Below are 24,746 nucleotides of genomic sequence, written 5' to 3'. Positions count from 1 at the left end.
GGGCGGGGACAGCGGCGCGCCCGGCGGGGCGAGGGCGGGGAGGCCGCCCAGCGGCGGGCGGGGGCGGGCGGGCCCGGCGGGGCTGCGGCCGCCCCTCTCCGCCCAAGGCACCGCCGGGGTGCGGGACACACCCCGCCCAGCCCCGCCGCGCTCGTCCCGCCGCTGGAGCGGCCTCCCCGCCCTCGCCCCGCCGGGCGCGCCGCTGTCCCCGCCCCTGTCCCGGAGGGGCGGCACATAATCCCCGGCCGGCCCCGCTCGCAGCCGTGCCGGGTTCTGCCTCCCCGCGGCGTCCCGCATCGTTCTTGCAGGACCAGGATGCGGGCCCTGGTGGTCGCCGCTCTCCTTTTGCAGAGCATCGCTGGCTCGGGCGCGTTCGCCGCAGGGAGGAGGCATGTGGACCCCGAAACCAACATGAACATCGTGAGTGGCGCGGCGTGGGGGAAAGTGCTCGAGCCTTGTGAGCGGGCGCGGCCGCGGGCGGTACCGGGGCTGTGGCGGGGCGAGGAGCGGCGCAGAGGGCGCTGGGCGACCTCGGCAGCCGCGGAGAGAGCCCCGGAGGCTTCAGCCACCTGTGCGCGGCCAGCCCAGGGCTGCAGCTGCTCACACCCGCTGCTTACACCTCCTCTTTATCTTCTCCTCTCCTCCTTCCAGGTCCTTCATTGTCCCCTGTTGCGTGTGGCGAATCTTTCTCTCGCATACTGTCTGACGTAGATTTATGGTTTTTTTGCCAGAGTCCGGGCATTCTTTCTTAACTGCTAGAAAAGCAGATGTTCATGGAGCACGCTTGCGCTCTCAGCGCCGCGGTCGCGTGTTCTTACCCAGAACTGCTTTTCTCCCCATTCGGCGTTTACTCTCTTAATTTCATTCTCCTCCTGCTGCAGTAGCCAGCTCGTGAACGTATTTGCTGTTGGTAGCTGTTGGTAACTGGTATTAGTTGATCTTTTCTGTGTCTCATCTAAACTGCGATTTTTTTCACATGTGCGAGGAGATACTTTAAGCTAGAAATACTCGAGGTCTTTAAGAATAGAAGTGTTTGAATCATACAAATACACTTTCAAGGACTGAAAATAATCATTTAGTCTAAGGCTAATAGCATTTGAATAGAAGCTAGCCTTGAAATCATTTTGGAATGTTAGAGTCACTGTGGATAATGAAAGATATATTTAAAAGAAATAGCATGCTTAATTAAATTCTCCTCCCCTTCCTTGCCCAGCAGTCTAAGAGTAGAACTCTGATCATGTCTTGCGTTTCTTACATTTTCTCAAGATAGGTTGATGTCATGAAACCAGTTAAATAGCAAGCTCACTGCCCTAATGGAGTTGCATCAAAATAACATAAAGCCCAAGATATAAGAGATAGAAGATAAACCTAATAATGAATTTATTAGGTTAAATGAGTGTAGAGATTTTTATTGTTATTTTATTGTTTGGTTTGTCAACAAAGTCACTTAAAGCTCTGCAACAGACATAAGGTTTGAGGAGAAAGGTAAGAAATGGCAGTGGTGCCAACCAGTTTTATCTGCCCTCACTTGTTTAGTACCAGAAGGTACTTGTTTTCTTGAGAGCAGACAGTTTAAATTTTTGTCTGCCAAATCTGCATCTCGGTGTTCTGTCCTGTTACCATAATCTCCTTGTCAATACTTCCATCTTCTTTCTTGCTGTAAGCACCATGTGGCTAGGGACAGGCTAGGGAGTCCTCTCAGATTCCTGGGATAAGATCTGTGCTGGCTAGTTCCTGACTCTGTACTGGAGTAAGTCTCATTAAGAAAACCTGCCTGCATTGAATGGGTAGGTAGTATTGCACATTCCTACCACATCCTTTAATTTTGCATCGCTGTCTTTAGAAGAGACCCAGAGTACTTTGCATATGTTCCTGGACTGAGGAGCCTGACAGTCTGGCTCCAAGATGATTTCTTTTCTTTCCTCAGAGCGAAATTATCACCTTCAGGGGATACCCTAGTGAGGAGTATGAAGTGACCACAGAAGATGGGTATATCCTTTCCATTAATAGAATTCCTTATGGAAGAAAGGGCTATGAGGGAGGCAAAGGTAAGATTTCTGTCCATTTGGAAAAATGGGAAGTAGTGAAAAAGTTCAATTGATTTATAAAACTTTTGCTCCTGTAATAATCCAGAAGAAGATTAAAGACTACATGACCTATGCAATTAGAAGATTTTACTGGTGAATGTTGTGGCCAAAATAGATTAGGCACTTGTAGAGTGGCTTGAATAAAGGAAGGGAAAAGGATTTTAAAAGCTTTGTTTTCCTGGCATTATCTTTTTGTGTCATTAATACAAAACTGTTCATGGTTGGTTGATTTTTTTTTTCTTTTTTTTTTTTTTTGGTAAGTGAAAAATAACGGTTTAGATTTGTTGGGGTTTTAAAACGATAAAGTCTCTTGAAAAGATATTGGTTGTAACGTTGTTGGGTTATTTCAACCCCCATTTTTAAAAATGGTTCCTTTTAACAAGTAGTTTGTTTAAAATGCGTGATTGTTTTCAGAAGTAGGGCCAGATCATGTACCTCTTTTGGTGCAGTATAACTAAACTGCAAGAGTTCTCACTAGAATGTTCACAAAATAATTACTGCTTGATTTTTGCATAAAATAAGAATTTATTTCTTAAATTTAACCTCTCTGAAGCTCCCTTTTCAGTAAGGTCCAAGCCAGACCAATACTGCATACTACTGGGATGTCATATTTCACACAGCTGCTTAAATAGGTTGAAAAAGAAAAGGATAAAATTGCTTTAGAATATCTTGAGTACAAAACATTTAAAAATATGTTGCAAATTAGGATGTGTAACAGGTAGTTGATGTCAGTAACCCCCAGCCAGGTTGTTTTATGAATGTGATTTGATGAGGTCTTGGGAGAGCATTGGCACATGCTACCAGAGTGCTGTTACAAGCTGTAAGGATTACTGTGAAAGCTGATGTACAACCATGGAAGAGATGCAGGAGGTGTACAGGTGAGGAGGCAGGGGAGAGAAAGGATAGGAGGAATGTAAGCTCAAACTTATAAGGGAGCGATATGGGCAAAGGTTTTAGTGAGGACTGGATGATGAAATGCTTTAAAAATGAGACAAGTGGATGTGGAAGAGGAGAGACATGTACCCTTTGACTTGCTATCCTCATACGCTGCATGTGGTGTTAACAGAGTATGTGAACAAGCAGTGGCTGAGTTTGGTATCAGTCTTGACACCATCCCTTATAAACATTCATACAGACATCTGTACAACAGCAGCCCCCATTTGAATAGAAACTGTACATATTCTAAGCACTGCCTTAGAATGCTTTGGACTGAAGGAAGTTAGGATTAGGGGTAAAATCCTGGAGCTCAAAAAAGAAATCAGTGATTGTCCTAGAGCCTTGATGTGAACAAGACCTGTGGAAAACCCCTTTCCCCTGCCAAAGGCCAACCAACAGTCTTCCTGACCTTATCTGTGGGTTTGGTGTGGGTTAGGATGTTTGCATTGTCCATTTTCTCTCACAAAGGGTGTGTAAAGATCAGTGCATGGATGAGGCCCATCAAACCTGGCAGGTGTCTTTGTACTTAAATTCAGAGAAGCCCACAGGAAAAAGACAGGCTGCCTTTGTACCTGTTGATTTTTGTTGAATCCTTCATTGATGACATAAGCAAACAGAAGTTTCCTGACCTCTGGGAATTCTCCACATTCCCCTTGCCGCACCCTCGACCCCAAGTTCACGTTTTGCAGAGTGCTTTAATTTTAAAAACAAGGATTACTGAGCACATTTGTGGAAGTATGAGCTCCTGGGAGAATGAAGATTTCAAAGTTCATGTTGATCTTCAGTTTTTATAGACTTGGTATCTTTTCTCAGAAAGATACCAATGATGTGTTACTGCTGACTTAGCGTATATATGCCGTATTTTTCTTTTGCAATACCTGCATAATGTGAATAGGATCCCTTGGAATTATGTATCACATGATGTTTTGGAACAAAACCCACAGTTATTCAGGAAAAAAAAAAAAGAGAAATGTCCAGAGAACCTAAAGGCAAAACATGGATGATTTTTGGTTTTAATATTAAAGAAAAACCTAAACCAACTGCATAGCATGGGTAAGAAGGGCATGGAAATAAGTCTGTCTTCAACTTCTTGGTTTTACAGTGAAGAGAACAAAATGTTCTATGCAGAAAGGGTAGTTTAAGGCCCTGCCTTTTTTATTCCCCCTCTGGGGTTTTTGGGATCACAGGTGATAGAAAATAATTATTATCATCCAAGTCACTTTGTCATATGATCGTGCAATTCACGTGGAGATCTGCTGACTACTTAGTAAAGTGAAAAAGGAACTGACCGGAATTGGAGGTTAACAGGAGAACAGAATTAAAGCATTAAAGCAGTTAAACAGTCTTCCCCTTCCGATGTTATGAAACATGCAATAGCAGCTTGAGGAGAGCCTATTCTTGAAAAAATCAGAAGCTGGTTTATATAAGTTTAGTAAAAGGGAAAAAGGTATCAAAGCTAAAAGGGAAACAAATTCAGTGTTAGGCTTGAAAATCCTATTAAATATCAATTAATATTACTGCAGCAGAGTAAACAGTTGTGTTGAACGGTACTGTCTCCAGAGCCAGTTTGGCACAGCTGGAGATTTGCTCCACTTGTTTCACAATATGCATTGTGGGCTTTTCTAACAAAATGAGAAAAACAGGCATTCAAAAGTTTCCCCATCACAAGTATAAAGATTGCCAGAAAAGAGGAATATTGCTAATTTGCCTTTTGGAACTTGCAGCAAATATTTATGGACATGACCTGGAATGGACGGTATAGGTGACCGAAACAGTTTTGGTTTGGCTGTTTCTGCTGAAAGATCCAAGTCTGAATTATCAATGGAGGAAACATTGTGTGATTCTGTACTGTAGAAGAGCGATGTGTCATTGGGGGTTGTAAATTCCTGTGTAATCTCTGGCAATGAGATAAAGTTATCATGTTGTCTGATTTCAGTTATTAAAGCAGAAGTAAAACCCAAAACACCTGTATCACTATGAGAAACAGAGACAGGTCTTTGTATTTTCTGAAGGTCATGTTTCTCCTAAAGGATTAGATGTTAATTTATTTTCCTTGTGTAGAAGCAGGAACCTTCAGTTTTTAGATCTGTACTCCACATGAAGGTGTCATTTACCTTTTCAGGATGGGGAAGTCAGAAGAGGGTCTTCCTAACTTCTACATGCGTCTTAGCTGTGTTTTTTTATAACTAAAGTCAAGAGGAGAAAGTCCTTTGAAATGCAGATTATTTTTTTGGCTACTGTACTGGTCGTCAGGTTCTGCCAGAGCTTTGGTAATGGAAGGGAGTTGTATAGAGATAATATCAATACCAGTTGCAGACATTTCCATAGCTCAGCACACTTGTTTGGCATTGTCTTAACTGGAAAACAAAGATCTCAGTAGCACATATGTGGGAATGCCTTCCCCATGTGTAGGAGGAGAAGGGTCCAAAGTAGTTTAACAGCCTCTGTGTTTGGGCCATTTGGCTTTGTCCTGGTGAGCTTGAAACAGTTGTAAGGGCTACTTGTATTTTTCTTGTAGCTCCTGCTTTTCTCCTTTTTGCTTCTTGCATATTCGTTGTCTGTTTTGAGCTTCAAGTTAGGAAACCAACAAGCTGCTAGTTCAAAATGCTTAATGATAAAAAGTAGCTTTTGTGAACAAGCGTGTGATTTCACAGCATTATGACTATTATAAAAATTGCTAGTCTTAGTTGATGAAATCAAGTAAATTAAATACTCAAAGTGCAAGTCTAAAACAGACTTGCAATGGCTCACTTGAATTACTCTTAGGTATTCAATTCCAAATGAACAGGAAGCTATGATAAATGCTTTATTTTTCAGGTCCAAGGCCTGCTGTGTTTCTGCAGCATGGTTTGCTTGCAGATGCCAGCAACTGGATCACAAATTTGGATTACAACAGCCTTGGCTTTATGCTGGCAGACGCTGGCTATGATGTATGGCTGGGAAACAGCAGAGGGAACACCTGGTCCAGGAAGCATACACACTTCACAGTGAAACAAGAAGAATTCTGGGTTTTCAGGTATCCTTGTCTTGCTATCTTCAATCACATTGTGAAGGTACAAAATAGTATTTTCTTGTTACATGTGCTGTCACATATGTAGGGGCAGTAAAGGGGAATTTTGTGGTCAGTGCAGGGTGCTGAGATTCACAAGTGGTCAGTAGAACATTAATTGCTTTCACCAGTGCTTGGTGTGAAGACTCTAAAACCAGTGTTCTGCTTCAGCCAAAAGAAGTGTTTCTTTATGTCCAGACAACAGTGCAGGGAAGCTCTGTGCAGCTGTTCCTCACTGATAACTTTACCTATAGAACTGACTTTCTGTGTTTGCTTTGTAGCTTTGATGAAATGGCTAAGTATGACATTCCAGCCTCAGTGGACTTCATTTTGGCAAAAACTGGCCAGGAACAAGTATTTTACATTGGCCATTCACAAGGCACCACAATGGGTACGTGAAGAGATGCATTTGTTAGACTATACCGTGTTCAAAATGGTATTAAGTTCCACATATGTGGTTTAATGATGAAAAAGTAGGGCTTTTGAAATCTACTGCTTCTGGGTTTTAGCTGCTTCCTGGAATATTTATCAGCATTAAAATGAAAATACTTAACCTTTTGTGTTTACTTTAAAGTGGAAGGGTGTTGAAATGATAAATTGAAGTCATGGGTATCCAGCAGAACGGCTTCTCTTAAAACAAATTGATGAGCTGTGCATAACAAAATTAGACTCATGAGACACATAGAATTAAGATGCCCGTTTCCAGAATATTTTACTGAATGTAAGGCATGTGCTTTAGACCTTCTAATAGAAAGAGTTAGACATGTTGAGTGAGTAAGCATTAATTTGCTTTTTGGAAGCATTTAATTTGTGTTTTGTAGTAACTAGATTAATTTATATTATCTAAATTGATCCTAGATATTACAATCAAACTATTAATCTAAAAATACTTTGGCATACTTGTTCATAGGTTTTTGTAGAATTCCTACTGGGAAAAAAATCTCATCTAACTTGTGACAGTAAAGTTGGTTAATTATTCTTACATTGTTTACAGCTTTCGCTGCTTTTTCAACTTTGCCACAGCTGGCTAAGAAAATCAAAATGTTTTTTGCCTTGGCACCAGTAGCTACAGTCAAGTTTGCCACTAGTCCTCTGGTAAAATTGGGAGTGTTTCCTGACCTGCTACTCAAGGTTTGTATTTGAGTGTAAATGTTTTAAGCCGAATGAGCTATGGCCCTTTCTAGTTGAAAATAGCATAGCAAAGAATGTTAATAGCTGTGGGTTAGAGAGTAACATATGACAAGAATTCTGAGTCAGTTTTACCATAATGATACTTTTGAAGTCAGCAGTGGCTTCTCTGGCTTTATTACTGTCTAGTGAGACAATTTGCATTGGTTTAAAGTAGTATTTTACAATTACAACTTAATAGATGGAATAAAACTATGTTTTTGCATTAACATTTTTCTAGAATTTAAGCTACTGAAATCACGATTAATTAAATAGTTCCTCTGTTTTGGAAGAGTCATATGATATGTTTATACAGAATAGTTCTGAATTGTCATGCACTTTAACAGATTTGTTTCACAATTAACCATCTAGTATTGGAAGATGATCCTTCAGAGGGTGATTAAGAGCAGCAGCTTTATTTAGATGCTGTGAATCATCCTCTGGAGGATTTTACCTTTTACCCATTAACATCAAGGGAAACGTAGGCAGGCTGCAGTAAGTGCCTGAAGTCAGACATTGTGAACACCCTGCTGTGTGTCATTTTTAACCATCACTTTCTTGCCACCACCCATGGAGATTCCCACACAAAGCTGTTTGTTCTGTGATATACACCCTCCTTTGATGTACCTTGTACTGATTTAATGTGTTGTCTACATTATTAGTTCCCTGCTCCAAAGGCAGTTAACATAAAAGGGACACTAACAATTGTGATCTCCTGTTCCTTGCATAATGAACTTTGCCAAATGAGACTAATGGCTGATCAGTGCCCTGTGCAGATGTTCATGTTGTGCTGAGGAACTTGATTCTCATGATGACTTGCAAAAAAATGGAGTTCCTCAAAGTGACAAACCCATGGGTCAGTCATATCTTTACAGAGCTGTCACTTTCAAGGAAGTTCTCAGTGAGCCATTTTAAAATCCTTGAACATTTTAAAAATATCCATCAAGAGGAAGGGGTCACCACAGCTCATGCAACTTGTTTTTCTCTCATGGGTTGAAGAGAGGAAGTTGCAAGTACAAAGCCATTTAACATTAGCAGACACAGCTTAATATACTTTAGCCCTAAACAATTCTGATGACAAGAAGCTGTACAGTGTTCCTGTAAAATACTGTAAATTTTATTTGAATTTGAGGTTAGGTTTGGAATTCTTGCAAGATTTTACCAGTTCCCATTTACTTTTTGTGGGGTTAATGGACTGCACACTTTGTAGCAGAAGCATTAACTGTGACATTCCCATGGGACTGTAAACAAGGCTGATAAGGAGATAAATAATTTTCATAGGACACACCTGTCACCAGTGCAAATGGAAATAATTATGTCAAGAATGTTGTAGCGTAAAAACTGAAAACGTCATTCTATGCAATTACATGTTTGTCCTGTGTGTTTGTTATTTTGTAGGACATGTTTGGAAAGAAGCAATTCCTCCCGCAGAATTCTGTGCTGAAGTGGCTTGCTACCCATGTTTGCACCCACAGAATTCTTGATGATCTTTGTGGCAACTTATTCTTTCTTCTGTGTGGTTTTAATGAGAGAAACTTGAATATGGTGTGTTCTAGTGACTTTTTTTTAATAGCTAAGTTATGGTGAACTCTAACACAGTATTGACTGTGTGTCACTGTACTGATGGACCTTTAGTGTAATTAGAAAACCACTAATGCTGCCTTCATCATACTGAGTTTGGATTAATGTCTTTCCTTTGTACAGGTTAGTTCCCCAGTTGGGATGGATAGAATTAACCTTTTAAAATGTTACTGGAAAACTAAAATACATTATTTCAGATCTTTTGGGGAAGAGGATCAGAGAAATTAATATTATGGGGCAAGTATTTGCTTCCTTTTTCAAGGAACTGAGGAATAAAGATATAATTTTCAACTTTTTAAGAGTACTGTTGAAGTTTTCTGGTCTCTTGGTGAATGTATGCAATTACCTTTTCTGAGACCAGTTTCTGACTCTGCTGATGGCTTCATCTGCATCTCTAGTTTCAAAGGATTTGTTCACAGAACTTGTTTTGTTATCTAAAAGTTGGTTAACAGCAAGTAGTGTGAGACTGCATTTTTTTCATAGTGCTTCTTAAAGTGTTTCCAGCTCCCTGAAATCAGTAAAAACTGATATCAGTTTAACCACAGGTAGATGAAAGCTGAGAATTTTTTTACTGGAGTGAGATAATTATCTTTATTTAATCACTCTGTATGCAAAATCGTACATTTTTTGTAACCTATATCAAAGTAAAAAGTACAGTTTTTCAATGCTTCCTTACCCAACACATACGGTTTTCATAGTTTTAATGGTTGATAATATTTTTTTTTTTCTGTTAGGATTTAAGTTTCCCTGTGCTACTCTGTACTTCTAAATAAAAAGTGTATGAAGTTCTGAACCACTTTGGACTGACAGCTGCTAGTTTAGCTGTAGAGTAGCAACATTTCTGGAGGTCCCTCTAAATATTAGTTATGTACTCCCAATTCTTACAATACCACCGCTCTCTTCTCTAAATATATAAAAACTCAAGGGATATCATTATTAGGTTTAAAGTGCAGCTTTAGTGTTCTGCATTTAATTGTAGTTAATCCCCCAAATGTCTGAACCTTTTATCTCGTTTATGGTTCCACTTAACTTTTGTTTATAATGGTTTTAAGAGGAATGGAGTAGTTTCTGTTATTCCGGAAGCAACAACGAGTAGAACTGATGCACTATGAGGAATAAAACATGTTAATTATCTTGTTGCAGAGCCGAGTGGATGTGTATTCGACACATTGCCCTGCGGGAACATCTGTCCAAAACATGATCCACTGGAGCCAGGTAGAGTTTGCAGAATCTGAAATGTCCATGATTCTAGCTTGTTTGTAGAATATTGATGCCTCTGATATTTAAACGGAATAAAATGCCAAAAATATATATGCAGCGTAGCCCAAGTGAAATTTGGAACTGACAATTGTCAGAACAGCAGATGTTGTCTGCTTTCATGGTAAGGTGGTTCACCCCTCTTCCCTATTTCTTTGAAAATATGCTAACTGTAAGTACTTCAGGCCAACAAAAAATACAACAGAATAACTTAACTTGCAGAGATGCTGTAACAAGTATTTGTTTCCCTTTCAGCAAACCCTGTTTTGATTACAAGTTGTATTTTTAGCCAGTGAAAAACAGGAGGTTTTCTATTCTATTCTGTTTGGCTTCATTTTATATTTTATTAGTATATTTTGAATTTCATCTCAATGCACAGTTTAATGCCTGTGATACTGTTGTGCCTGAAGCTTGCTCAGCAGTTTGGCAAAGGAAACATTTGCCACAGAAGCAGTGTTCAGTGCTATCTGTGATCTTGTAGCTGCACTTGGTCACCTAATCAGAAGCAATATGTTCTGCTCTACAAGGCTGTTCAACTCTTGGCTAGGAAAGAAATCTGTGAAGATTTGGGTTTTTTCCAGATCCCTGTTATATAGACATCTGTTTCTCAAAAATAGATGGTAAATCATGCAGAGCAGACTTTCTAAGAAATTTCCGTGCTCTGTTAATACATATTTAGACAGCAAGGTAAATATATGAGAAGTAAGCATGGAGTTGCCACATCCTGGCTTTGGATACACTAAACTGTTTTCCTTAATCTTTTCTACTATTGCTGTGAGAGCGTTTGGAATCTTAAGGAACAAAGTCTAATGGTATTGAATGTTAGTGTTTCCCATTCCTGTGACATTGGGCAAAGCAGTGACACTTTAATACTTGGTATTCCACTGTTGTTTGTATTGGTTGACATTGCCAGTTGTCCAGACAACCTGCCCTTTGTAATTCTTGTGGTAGTGTTGCAGTTCTTTGTATGTGTATTTGTTTATTTCTAGGCTGTGAAAACTGGGGAACTCAAAGCTTATGACTGGGGAAGCAAGGCTGCAAATATGGCTCACTACAACCAGGTAGACATCTTTTACAGATTAATTCTTGAGTGTCATAAGAAAATAGTCCTCAGGCCCTTCTCTCAGTACTGTGTTTATGCTGCATGCTAAAGAACCATTAGTGTTACCCAGTAACCAGGTTGGAGATCTGTTTTTTTCAAAGAAAAAAAAAAGCTCTGAGGTAGCCCTAGGTCAGTATGGAGCTCATCCTTAGATATGAAGTTATGGAGGCATGCTGCTTCTTGAGTGAGAGTCCTACCAGCCTAGATCATGAGATCCCCTGCACTTCTCATCATTAGGCAGAAAGTGTCAGTTCATGTGTATTGCTTATCTTTAGCCTGTTTAACCTTCATGCATTTTTATTTCTAAATTGCTGCACAAAATACCTTAAACAGGATGCCTTCTCTGAGACTTCTGCTACCCTGCTGTCTTGTAAACTCCTCAAACCATGTCTTTACTGCTAGGCATGCTGTAATATTGCAGGACTCTTGCAGTTACATTTTTGATTGAGTCAGGACTCCACCTCCATCTCTAGCTACCCAAAAGAGAAAATGAGAATCTGACACGTTCTTGCAGTTACTACTGTGTTACACTGCAGAGTAGAATCATACTGAAGATTTTCTCTTTCTAATGCTTTTGTTTTCACTTTCCCCCTTCTCAGTCTACTCCCCCTTTCTACAAAATTAAAGAGATGACTGTACCAACTGCGGTGTGGACTGGTGGACAGGACTGGCTGGCAGACCCAAAGGATGTTGCTATGCTGCTCACTCAGATCACAAATTTGGCTTACCACAAAAACATTCCAGAATGGGAACATTTGGATTTCATCTGGGGCCTTGATGCACCTTACCGCATGTATAATGAAATAATTAACATGATTAGGAAGTATCTCTAAACCGACATGGTATTTCAGAGTATTACTTCACTAAGAATTAGTCTTTTTTTTGGAAAATACACTCTTCTGGCAATAATGCTACATTGTTTGGTATGATGCATTTTTAAAATGCCAGCGATGACAAGTGAATCGGATTCATATTTGGTTGGTTTTTTTCAGTATTATTTCTCTCTCCTCATCGTATTCTGCTGATTTTGCACACAGTGGCATGGTACTCAAAACACAGCAGTAGGACTTAGCACAAAAGGAGTATGTCATGTGCACATAAATTTAGTGGCATGTCTGAAAGACAAGTTAGTCCATTCAGCACGTCAGCTGCTTGAAAATTAAAACAGTAAGTATTTCACTGTGCATAAAACACTACCATTTCTCAGTATGTTACCATTTCTGAGTACCTTTCACAAGTACTCCATGTACTGCAGTGCCCCATTTGGTGCTGGCACTTTACAAAGCACTTAGTGACTTTTGGCTGTGTTATTATTTTAGCCATCACATAAAAGCTAGCTACATCAGATTACTTTCTTTTTCAATACTGTCCAGAAGAACTGTCATGAAGCCAGAGATGACCACTGTCTGTTAAAATGTCCTATTTTGGGACTGATTCGTTGCTGCATTTTCTTGATTTAATGGTGTCCCTGAAGCCTTTCATGTTTCACGTACCAGCTATGGATACAGGTTATTATTTGCCCTCACAGATTCCTGGAACAAGAGTAGTGGTTCAAAGAAAACCACTTTCAGTTAACTTTGTCAATAGGTTATGGCTTTCAAGGGGAATGACGTAACATATACTTGCATTTTGCACTGACCACTAACTAGAAAACAAGCTCTCCCAGTAAACTACTGGTGGGAGAAGAGCCAAAGCATTAATTCTACAGCTTGAGTGGACTTTCCCCTTTAATCATGTGCTGCTTTAAAGATCAATTTACTTCTTAATTGTTTATATGGTGCTCCCCACCAGTGTGTTCAGGAACTGTACAACAGCCTGGAGAAGTCTGACAGTATTAACAGTAGTTCCTTTTGTCTCAGTTTCCACTTCAAACTGGGGCTAAGCCCCCATTTAATGGGGAAGAGGATTCACATCTGCCTCAGAGTTCTTACTTTGGAACTCTTTCTATTGACTATGCAGAGGACTTTTGCTCCTCTGAGATGCCTAAAAGTTCCATGCCAAATGAACAATCTCCAGAGCTAGTTGCCTCAGTGCAGGTGATAGTTTCTGTGCCATGGTTGGATTCAACCCAGATTTCTGTCAGTAATCCCAACAGGATAAAGAGCCTTTCTACATGGTATAGGAAATTGTGCATTTTAAACTGAGCCATGCTTTTTTACTAAAAAAAAAAAAGTTGGGAAAATATTCATAAGCCATAAATTAGGGCTTATTTGTTCGGATTTATTTTATTACTAATTCAGACTCAGGGAATTGTCAGGTGTTGTTTAAGGAAAAAGTGGTTCACTGGTTCAGGATATTTTGGTTGCAATTCCTAGCAGGACCTCTAAGTTTGCTTTATATTTGTATCAGCCAGACTTGCTTCACCTTGCTGTGCTGAAAGGAAGCTTCTGTAGGAATCCAAGGTGGCTAACTTAGCTGTTGTGAGAGTATGTGATATGGCAAGAGCCATGTGCGTCATGTTTATTAAGCTTGAGATATTTCAATAAACATGAGACCTGCTTGGCATTTGCAGTGGTGTGGTGTGTTTCACTTCCTGTTTCATGAATGCATGTGAATCTTTGGGACAGAATCCAGAAAGCCAAGTCTGTTTTTCACAGCTTTTCATCCGTAAAACAAGCACAATAAAAAAGTAAAATAGCCAAGCAAGCTTCATTTTACTTTTTCCTTGAAAGAATTTTTTCCCAAACCCAACCTAAAAGGCCATTCTTGTTGTTTTGCAAGACTTTAAGGTACTACTTGTAAGTAATTGCTCACAAGACAGAGTAATTTTCTAAGCCTCCAGGTGAGGCTTATTTCAAACCACTGACAGGGGTGGAAAGCTTCTTGTATCATATTCTTAAACCTTGGGTAATTGGATTGCTTAACAGGCTGTCTGGTAATCTCATAAATGGCATATAATCACACAGTAAGTCGGGGAACTAATCTTTGCCATGGCACACCTGAACCAACTTTTGACCTTTGTCACCTTCACCTACAATAATAAATACGCTGAGTCTATACTGTTCTGTATGTTCTATAGTTGTGAATACTATAGTTGTGCAGTCAAGACAGTGGAGTGTATTAAATCCTACATGTTGCCACCTTTGTCAGCTGATGTGCCTGGAAATAAAAGCCATTGTGGAGCTTCTCTCCCTCACTGGAGCAGGGATGGTTATGAAAATTGTGAGCTGCTGTGCTCTCCCTGGCTGGTTAAAGTGACAAGCACTGTGTGACACAAGGTTGCAGAGTGTCAGTGGAAAGAAATGTGCAAAATAAGACACCTTGAACACAGAGGAGAAGAGCGAGAAGCTTGATCTAATAAGAATCAGCAGCGGTGGATGGTACATTTTTCTAAGCAGATCTTACATACTTAGTGCCTGTTTTATAAACACCTGTGTGTTACAGGTGTGTGTGTATATATATGATGTTGAAGGTTGGCTGGACATCAGCTTTGGATAATATAAAAGTGCACTAGCTTAACAGAGGGCACTGGACACCTTCATCTGACTTGGTCTCAGCATTTAGTGACATAATCAAACTTTACTAGAAAGCCAGAAGAAAGTAGTCCCTGTTCAGCTGATGCACAGACCTGTGTGCATCTGAAGACAATACACAACCCAGGGCTTTGACTTAGAGATTACAACAATTGGACCTGTGAGGGCTAACACAGATGTAAAGACACATGTTTTTGTCCTCATGTTTGTGCTTGGAATTTGAAAAGAATTTTTTTTTAGTCATCTGCAAGTACATTCACACTGTTCATTTCATGCAGAAGGCCTAAGATGGTGGAGTGTGTGTATGTTAATAGAGTGTACTGAGTGATGCATTAGCTCCAGGCTGAGCATTTTCATGCTAGTTAGTGATTCCATGGCTAGTGATAACGCCAACAAAAGTTTATATGCATCAACTCGAGCAACGTAGAAGTGCCTCAGCATAGGAAGAGGTGGTAAAACAGAGTTAAGCTTAGTTGGGGAGGTGGAGATTAAGAATTTAATAAAGACAACGGGTTAGTTCTGTTGAGAAAAGTATTTTATGTTTAGGCTAAAGTTTTTAAGCAAAACTGAAGGGGAATATGTGTTCTTCATCCTCAAATTCTCAGCATCCCCACGGGCTCAGGTTTCAAGCTGCTTGCCTGGGATGTGAGGAGTCTCATGTCCCTTCTTTGTATCCAGATCCTGCACTTGAATATACAGAACAACTAAATAGAAGGGGGCTGTAGGTTAGAATCATAGAATCATTTAGGCTGGAAAAGACCTCCAAGATCGTTGAGTCCAACCCATGAAAAAGCTTAAAAGTGGTAAACATGCCAAGCTCCTCTTTCCCTGCAAACCCGTACGCCTATAAGGCCGTGCCTACCGCGTTTTGTCCTGCCGCAAAGCAGCGTTACCACCGGACGTTTGACCGGAGGACGCGTCCCGATGTGCCCGCTGTTCCCGGTGTGCCCGCTGTGCCCGATGTGCCCGCTGTGCCCGGTGTGTCTGCTGTGCCCACTGTTCCCACTGTGCCCCCTGTGCCTGGTGTGCCCGCTGTTCCCGCTGTGCCCGCTGTGCCCGCTCTGCCCACTGTTCCCGCTGTGCCCGGTGTGCCCGGTGTTCCCACTGTGCCCGCTGTGCCCAGTGTGCCCGCTGTGCCCGGTGTTCCCGCTGTTCCCGCTATGCCCGCTGTTCCCGCTGTGCCCGGTGTTCCCGCTGTGCCCGATGTGCCCGGTGTGTCTGCTGTACCCACTGTTCCCACTGTTCCCGCTATGCCCGCTGTGCCCGGTGTTCCCGCTGTTCCCGCTATGCCCGCTGTTCCCGCTGTTCCCGCTGTTCCCGCTGTGCCCGCTGTGCCCGGTGTTCCCGCTGTTCCCGCTGTTCCCGCTGTTCCCGCTGTGCCCGCTGTGCCCGGTGTTCCCGCTGTTCCCGCTATGCCCGCTGTTCCCGCTGTGCCCGCTGTTCCCGATGTGCCCGCTGTTCCCGCTGTGCCCGGTGTTCCCGGTGTTCCCGCTGTACCGGGGGGAGCGGCGGGGGCGCGGCTGCCGCGCGGCGCCGCTGGGGGGCGCTGTTGCGGCGGAGCGGCGGCGCGGGGGGGCCGCGGGACCCGCCCCCGGAGCCGCCGCCGCTCCGGGATCGGAGCGTCCCGAGCTCCGGCCCCGGGATCAGGTGAGTCGCGGGGTGAGCACCTCGGACTGACCGTGTGTGCCCAGCATGGTAACGATTCCCTCTAAAACGAGAGCAGGGGACTGCCGCTGCCTTCCTCTGCTCTGGTGGCTGTCCTGCTTCCCTGGTACTGGTCCTGAGCAAGGTACCATCCCTCTTCCCGCTAGAAGGCTCAGCACCCTTTTCCCGCTAGAAGGCTTAGCATGCTCTGCGATGTTGCCTTACTTCTGGTAGAACAACAATCCTACCATACAGAGGGGGAGAAGAGGAGGAAAGAAAAAGAATTTTTCCCTCTGGTGCTGTATTAATTTCAGTATGTTGATTCTAGTTTTCTAATTTTCTGCTAACTTCTCATTTTCCTACCCACAATAGTATTTGACTTTACCTTGTAGCTTGTACCTAACAGTGCAGCCTGGGCTAGGTGCTTGCGTCTTGCGCTCATGTGGAATCTATTTAAGACCCTTTGTGGGGCCTCATTCCAAACTATGTGCCCTTCAACCTAAACTCTGTAGCAGGAGTCTCGAGCTTTTGAGAGAACCATTTAGATTCTAGTAACACATGGGAAAGTTTGGCAGCATTGTAAGTTGAGTGAAAAAAGCTGGGGTTGTGTTGCTGAATTAGGTACGGAAAGGATCTGCGTGTACTCGGTCTTTTCTTCGCGTTGTACCTTACGCTGACCAAGAAACTGAAGTGAGCGGAACGGAGATGTGTCATAAGTGCGTTTTGGTGGCCGAGCCAAACGGCTTGGACACGATTTGTGGAGGGATGAGAGTTTGCCCTCTCTCATGCGTGAGGATTCATTCTCCCGAGCGCAGCCGCTCGGTGAGCGGGGCCGGGATCCCAGCGGGGCGAGCCGTGCGGCGGAGCCCATTCCCGCGGGGCCCATTCCCGCGGGGCCCATCCCCGCGGGGCCCATTCCCGCGGAGCCCATTCCCGTGGCGAAGCCCATTGCCACGGGTCCAGGCTCGGTGCGGACCCGGCTCTGGGCGGCGCCAGCCTCCCAGGTAAGTGCTGCTCTCTTGCGCCTTGCTTGGGATTTGTGTTGTAGGATATACTAGTAACAGGACTGCAGAACTCCGTTATTCTTCCTTACGGGACCTCAGAATATTTTTCTATGACCTAAACTGCAGGCAAAATGCCTATTCTTTAAAATTTAGTTTGTAGGCAGCAGTGGTTCTACAACCTGACATGGCTGTAGGGATTAGTCAGGGGAGCGTCTTTAAGATAGTTGAGCAATTACTGTCAATCTCCCTTTAGGCAGACATGGAATACAGTATAGAATAAATTTAGTCCCTTCATAATTCTAATGAAATAGAGAATCACGTATCCCATCTGGGAAATTTAATTTCTGATTGTAGCTATACAAATCAATAGAAATCACATGAATATTCTCAGACCCAGATGAGATTATGTTGCAAATGCATTTTTCATGTCCTTATTGTGAAATAAGAGATCAGGATAAAATAGTCATAAGATTGAAATTAAGCTCTTGGATATAGATCCTCGTCTGTTAGATTGGTGTCTCTTAATGGGTTTTAATTTCACTACAATTAAGTCTGAATTAATTGAATTCAACAAAACAGTTTCACAATAGCAAAGAATCTGAATTTATTTCCAAAATGTATGTGGGACAGGTAGACCTGTCTCCAAAAAAGAAATTCTGATTGTCTGAATAATAGCACAGCTAGTGTTACTGTTTCAGCAAACCCCTTGAAGCCTAAGGAAAAAGCAAAATCTTCCTTAAGAGCAGAATCTACTGAAGAGAAAATGGTCGAGACTGAAAGCAAACTTAATTGTTACAAGTTCATGCATATTCAGAAAAGCTCACTGCTAATTAATCATTCTTAATTATCGAGAAGCAAGGAAAATCTGTCTCCCATTTCCCCCATCAGATTTCTTTTCTGATTAGCAAAGAGGTAAAATCATCTGAACAAGCTAATAAAGTCATCCAGGAAGTTGAGCTCATTTCCAACAGTAGAATAAATTCTGTACCTACAAAAGAAGTGAGTTCATAGGAAGCTGATGGCAAGCTTTGTTTCCCTAAGTGTTCAAAGCTTTGTTTTTCTTTTTCTAAAAGCACAAAAGAAGTGATGTCTTAGTGGTTAAATCAAAACCTCCATCATTTTACCCCTAAAATATTTTTAGCAAATTAGAAATGTTGGGAGTCAAGCCTGCTGGTTTCTGTCTGCAATGTGCTTGCCTGTGGTCACAGGGAGATCCTTTAAAGGATATAGGTCTAACTGGTGCACCTTTTAATTGCTTACATTAGTTTGATACTCGGGTAATGGATGATTTCCATATCATCTTGCTCAAAGACCTGTGGAGATGTGGAGTGAATCTTGTAATAATGCAATAATACTTGTCACTAGGTATCTGTCTGGAAGCGTAGTGAGGTGTTACTTTGTATTGTTGTCCAAAGCAGGGAGATACTTTGTTCTTCAAAAGTTGTTGGCTCAGTTTTGCATCTACTCTAAAATTTTTCCATGTCAAGTACAAGTGCATGAAGGAGAACATGGCCTCAAAAGTAGGTGGAGATAAGTCACAGCCACCACATTCAGACTGGGAGCATAGTGTAGGTCTTCTTAAGGTTTTGACTAAGCCTGTTGTATAACCAAGGGATCATTAAGAAAACATGTATTTGCACACATCCATTACTGACCACATACCCACAAGTCAGACCAGGTGTTTAGGTACCCAAACATCTTTGGTAGCAGTCACATATCAAAAAAAAAAAGCTGATTTGTATTTCCTTACCTATAAAGGCAAAAAGATAATGAAGGATGATGACGCAGTTTAAAATTAGTAACAAACAGCAATTTTCAAGTGTCTGCACTAAGTGGAGTGGAAAATTTTCCATCCCTTTTTCTTTGAATTCCACTGTTAAGAGTTCTCCACTTCTGCTTGTGTTTCCTACTTTGCGAGTCTCTCGTAGAGCTCTGTGATTACTTTGGCCAGCTAATTCTACTCTGAGATTGTAATGCATTATATCACCTCTGTATACAGGAAAGGAACTTCCTCTTTAAAGCGGCACGTTACTATGTAAGGAGGATTTCTGATGGGGCGGAGCTATTTCTTGAGCAGATAAAGGCTGCGGGATTAACAGCCCTCTCAGCCTGCGATCAGCATGAACTGCAGCCTGCCAGACGGAGCGCTGCTCCGCTACACGATGGAGGGACAGCGGCACAGGCTGTGCCTACAGTCTCTTTGGGACTTTGTCGCAGCAAAGGAGCCATTGATCAAGTCACCATTTTTTCCAGTGCTGTTTTCTTTTACAGCATACATGGCTTTCTGTCTTCCGTATATTGCACTGGACTTCTTAAGCATTAGACTACGAAACTTGAGAAAATACAAAATCCAGCCGCAGAACTATCCAACGCTTGGAATGATGGTGCCTTGCATTATTCAAAGTGTGTATCACCATGTTATGTTGATCTTCCCAGTGACATTTCTCCACTGGTACTGGAGACCAATGAATCTACCAGTGATAGCTCCAGCGCTGCCTGAGGTCCTGCTGCAAGTAACAGTTTGCCTGCTGCTATTTGATTTTGAATATTTCCTGTGGCATTTGCTTCATCACAGGGTGCCTTGGCTCTACAAGACCTTCCACAAGGTGCATCACAAGCACGTGTCGACGTTTGCCCTTACTACACAGTATTCCAGTGTATGGGAGTTACTATCACTGGGATTTTTTGCTGCTATTAACCCACTGCTCCTTGGATGCCATCCTTTGACAGAAATGATTTTCTTCCTTGTAAACATTTTTCTGTCAGTAGAGGACCATTCAGGATATGACCTTCCGTGGTCAACTCACCGACTTGTACCTTTTGGTTTGTATGGAGGAGCACCACATCATGATCTCCACCATCTGAAATTCAAATCAAACTATGCTCCTTATTTCACACACTGGGACAAACTCTTCGGGACATTCACCAAGTCACATTCTAATTAAGAATGGACAAACTCATATTTTTTATAGACTGAACTGGGACATTATTTTTTTAAAGACATACAGAAGATTGTATATTTGAATCTGCCTGTTAAAGCAATAGCTATTTATAACAAAGCCTCTTAATATATGTGTATTTGTATGTGTACTTGGAACTGCCTGTGTTAAATGACTGCAAATGGGGAGGTGAATATCTGTTGCTTAAATTTGAGTCAAAGGTTTAAGGGAAGCATTAAGAGACATTCTCTCTTTTTTCCTTCTTTCCAGCTTTCATAAAGCATGTATCATATTACTGTATGATGTTTTATACATACGCCAGAACAATTATCTTACTGTTGTAGGATGATTTATGATGTAAACAGAAAAGGTACACATCATGGATTTTTGTAGAGTTTAATCTGCCAGAGCATATTATTGCGCAATGATATTGTAAAATATTGCTGCCAAACCAGGGTAGTTGGCTAACTGTGCAATAATTTTCATATTTATATTTTCAACCTTGATGTACTGTCTATTTTAAATAGAAAATAAATATGGTCATTCTTTTAAAATCATATTATGTTTCATTTTATTCATTCCTCTATTCATATTAGGAACATGTATGCTTCCTTTTGTATAGGTGTCATTTATTTGAATTCTAGACTTACAGAATTGTTTAGGTTGGAAAAGAACTCTAAGATCTAGTCCAACCATTACCCTATTTCTGCCAAGTCCACCACTAAACCATGTCCCTGAGTGCCACATTTACACACCCTTGAAATATCTCCAGGGATGGTTAGTGAGCCACTTCCCTGGGCAGCCTATTCCAATGCTTGACAACCCTTTTGGTGAAGAAGTTTTTCTTGATATCCAATCTAAACCTGCCCTGCCACAACTTGAAGCCATTTCCTCTTGTCCTTTCCCTTGTTACCTGCAAAAAGAGACTGACATCCACTTCAATTTCAGAACTACAGACTTTTATTATTAAAATATTGTAATATTATTTCAAAAGTAAACCATTTACTTTTTTTCTGGAGTCATATGTTTTTTTAAAATAGTTTTTAATTTTGTAGAAACGTGATATTGAAGAATGCAGTTTCAAAAGCTGTGGTGAAATTTTATTATTACATTTTTGAGAAGCTTGTGTAATTTTCACTAAATTTATGGTGTGAAAACAAAACATTAAGGAGCCTCTAAATAAAAGGGAGCATTGGTCCTTCACAGTCACATCAATTAATTGTTACTTGCATGCAAAAACCTACCAAGGAATATAAACAGGGTTTCTACAAGGTAGATGATTCCTTCAACCAGATTTCAGAGGAATAGAATCAAACCTTTCAGGATCCTAAGCCATAGAACAAAGTGACTACATGTTGCTAGAAGAGCAGTTATATGTAGAAGATCAAAATGCAGTCTCACAGAAGTCACACTGGAAAAATTAAGCGTGAAGAGATAAGCGAGTCTTCAATGTCTCATTCAGCAGAGATAAACATGGACTTCTAATGTCTCCTACATAACATTTTAATGCTTATAGTCATCTATCCTTTATTACTAATAAACTTCTCAGAGTAATGATGCAAACAGAGAAAGTGCAAATAATGTAGAAAGTGTGTAAAGAACACTTACACATCATCGTCCAAAAATGTCTTTGTCCTTATGTCTAGAGGGTTGTGTGACCTTACAGAGGCTGTTTGTCCAGGAGAAGAGAGAACCCTTAGTATTTCCAATTATGTGATCTTATAGAAGGAACGTCATTTTTGGACACTGTGTCTTTTTGATAACAGGAAACAATTTTCATAAGCGTCTTCATAAACAGTACAAAATGCTGCAATCTTAGTACTTAACTACTCCCTCTGCTCTCTGGATATCATGGAAGAGCAACCTTTCTTTTCCCTGGTAAGAACATGACACACACTGAGAGAAAAAACTGAGCCTTAAAAGAGTACAAAACTGGAATCTTTGCCATTTATCTATTCAGCTGTAAGAAGGAATTCCCAGTCTTTCTGATGATTGTAACCTGAAGTATTTTGGTGTTTTCTACAAAGAGAGGGAAATATTCTTTCTTTTTGGTCAAAAACACAAAGCAAAATATATTTTCTGATTTCTTTGAGCTGTTCAGCCATTTTGACGTATCCCAAAATTATCCTTTCAGTTCTAGAAATCCCGTTTAATTCAGTTCTGAGCATCTGATGACGATAATCTGTGGTTTCAATGAGTTATACCTTATACCATATATTGTAACTGTACACTGTAACAGTCTGTTTCATGTACTATTGACTCTCTAAGTAAGCAAGGTTAAGGCTAACTGGTACTTTGCTACATTGCTGTAGGAAGCCTATGAGCAAAACCCACAAGAAAGGTTGTAACTGAATCCATGGGGATTATTCTGCTTTTTGTATGAGGCTTAAGAGTCGATATAATAAGTAGTTTACTCCTGGAGAGAGTTCTAGTCAGCTGCAGGTAAAACTGTGCTTGCTCTTGTCAAGCCAAGTGAAATGATAGTCTTGTTTGGCATTGACTGCACAGTGTAACAGCACTGAGGACGATCAAACTGACAATGGAAGGAGGCCACGTGCTACATGATGATCCTGCCTACTCCTCTCTCCCTCACATCTTCAACAGTTGTGTGACTTCAGACACACACCAAGAATGCATTTCCTCAGATATGGAATTTCCCCCAGATTATATCTGTGCCTAACCTCTAGCCAAAGGCTCATTATTGCAGCAATTTGGAATACTAAAAAAAAAAAAAAAAGTTGTCAAATGAAAATTTGACTAATATATGTCTGAAATGGCTTTTTTGAATCCCATGCTAAAAACATCTGTACTTCATCATAATGACATAATCCTAGCGCACCTTGTCCCTATTTCTCCAATGCTTTTGAAGGTAACTAAAGTTCTAAACTCTGAGGGATTGAATCCATTTGCGTATTGTGTATACTTTGAAGTGCTTTCTGTAACAGAGAACTATAATCTAAGTTTAGCTGGGTGTATGAGAAAAACTCATGACCCAAAGAAGACCCAAATAAACATGTAACTTCAGGTCTTTGCAATTCAATGAAAAGCAAAATGCAGACAAAAATATATACGGAAGATAAATCAAATAAGGGTTGTTTTTTTTCCTGTTTTCATTGAAAATTCAGCATATATTGTGCCACTGACTGTGAGAGAACAGCAAGTTCTGTGTATTGATAGTGCTGAGATTTGAAAATAGGATTTTACAGATGTTACTTCCTATATTTGCATTTCCCCATGGTCTTTACCACAAGTCTTTACCAGACAAATGGAAAGGCATGACACTCGCTTGTAAGGGTTTATGTAAGAAAACCAAAACCAACTTTCTCTCTTCTGTTCCAAAATTCTCCTAGTTTCCTTCCTCATTATGATGTGACATGATGTACCACAGAGACTTCCTATCTAATCTACCAGAAGCTAACTAGTGGTCATTGTGAGTAAATAGAAGGTGTTTGCAGAGACCCTTGAAGCTATAAAATGAGATTTTTTTGATGCTGCCATTGTTGACTTTATATCTTAAAATGTAATAAAGTTAAAGGAATAAGATTTTATGCATTTCTCTTTGTAAGTGTGTCTTAGTTCTTAGGCACATGGTTAAATATTGAACACTTTGTCTGAACTTATGAATTGCAGGAATTCCCAAACTCTCACTGACAATTAGTACTATAATTCTTCTGAAATTTAGGCTGAGTCTTTCAAATGATACCCACTTCGGTAACAGTATCCACCACTGAAAAGGGACAGGTTTTTACTTAGTGGGTGTGTTCTCAACACCTGTGGAAAGTGGGCTCCACAGGTGCTTTGGAGTGAGTGTATGATGTTTATAGCCATGCTGAGTCAATATTCAGCTCTGGAAAAGGCTTGGTTCTCTCTCATGTTGAGCAAGTGCAAGTACTTTACAGGGGAAAACGAACACAGCATGATTTCTTTTTATGATTTGAAAAATAACCTATATCATTTATGGATTTAGTGACTCGGTTAATTTAGTGTGTTATCTGCATTAAATGAAAAAAATAGCATCTCTTTGGGCTATGCTATCTCTAAATTAGTTTTGAAGTAATTTGTAATGACTGAACACTTAATTGTCATCTGTTGCCCCTTCGTATCATTGGAAGGAGTGAATAACACTGATGTGGCTTTATCTGAGTGGACTGAGCAGTCACTTCAGCAGTTTTACTTAATCTTGCTTTCATGCACAAGTATTAAGCTTCTGCATTACCTGCCTACATCCATGCAACCCTTTTTGAACCAGTTATGGTTCTGTAGCTGAAAAAATCAGCCACCTTGGACAGTCTCAAAATATGAACCCCCCACTGGATTTACTCACAGATTTCCTTGGAGGAGAAACTAATCAGTGCAAACTGACTATCAAATTTACATGTAAACTGCATCAAAGACCCTGACATTGTGTGCTCAGATATTTACACTGGGCCTGCACTGCTCAGTACAATCCAGCCTGAAAGGTCTTTGTAGCACAGTCTGCAGTTGTGTGTACAGCATGGTTTTCTTG

The 24,746-nt window shown here is 40.9% G+C and overlaps 2 protein-coding genes across 5 annotated transcripts; both read left to right on the top strand.

The window, feature by feature from the left end:
• The first annotated feature begins 212 nt into the window (after positions 1–212).
• Positions 213–13,355, top strand: LOC113949357 (putative lysosomal acid lipase/cholesteryl ester hydrolase). Its single transcript, XM_027647805.1, has 9 exons — positions 213–420; positions 1,928–2,048; positions 5,841–6,039; positions 6,354–6,463; positions 7,067–7,203; positions 8,638–8,784; positions 9,964–10,035; positions 11,067–11,138; positions 11,779–13,355. The coding sequence occupies exons 1-9, from the start codon at positions 316–318 to the stop codon at positions 12,010–12,012; spliced, it is 1,197 nt and encodes a 398-aa protein (XP_027503606.1). The 5' UTR covers positions 213–315; the 3' UTR covers positions 12,013–13,355.
• Positions 13,356–16,234: 2,879 nt separating this feature from the next.
• CH25H (cholesterol 25-hydroxylase) lies at positions 16,235–20,783 on the top strand. Of its 4 annotated transcripts, none has more exons than XM_027648293.1 (2): positions 16,235–16,299; positions 19,300–20,783. In XM_027648293.1, the coding sequence occupies exon 2, from the start codon at positions 19,421–19,423 to the stop codon at positions 20,243–20,245; it is 825 nt and encodes a 274-aa protein (XP_027504094.1). In that variant the 5' UTR covers positions 16,235–16,299; positions 19,300–19,420; the 3' UTR covers positions 20,246–20,783. The 4 variants fall into 4 exon arrangements, with proteins under 4 accessions (XP_027504094.1, XP_027504095.1, XP_027504093.1 ...); XM_027648294.1 differs by lacking the exon at positions 16,235–16,299 and adding an exon at positions 16,306–16,441; XM_027648292.1 differs by lacking the exon at positions 16,235–16,299 and adding an exon at positions 16,306–16,441 and having other exon boundaries at positions 17,999–20,783.
• Positions 20,784–24,746: the final 3,963 nt, after the last annotated feature.

Source organism: Corapipo altera, unplaced genomic scaffold, assembly GCF_003945725.1.
Source record: "Corapipo altera isolate COAL_440 unplaced genomic scaffold, ASM394572v1 56, whole genome shotgun sequence".
In the NCBI taxonomy this organism is placed as follows: Eukaryota; Metazoa; Chordata; class Aves; order Passeriformes; family Pipridae; genus Corapipo; species Corapipo altera.
The sequence above is the reverse complement of the archived record's forward strand: the minus strand, read 5'-3'. Positions and strand labels throughout refer to the sequence as shown.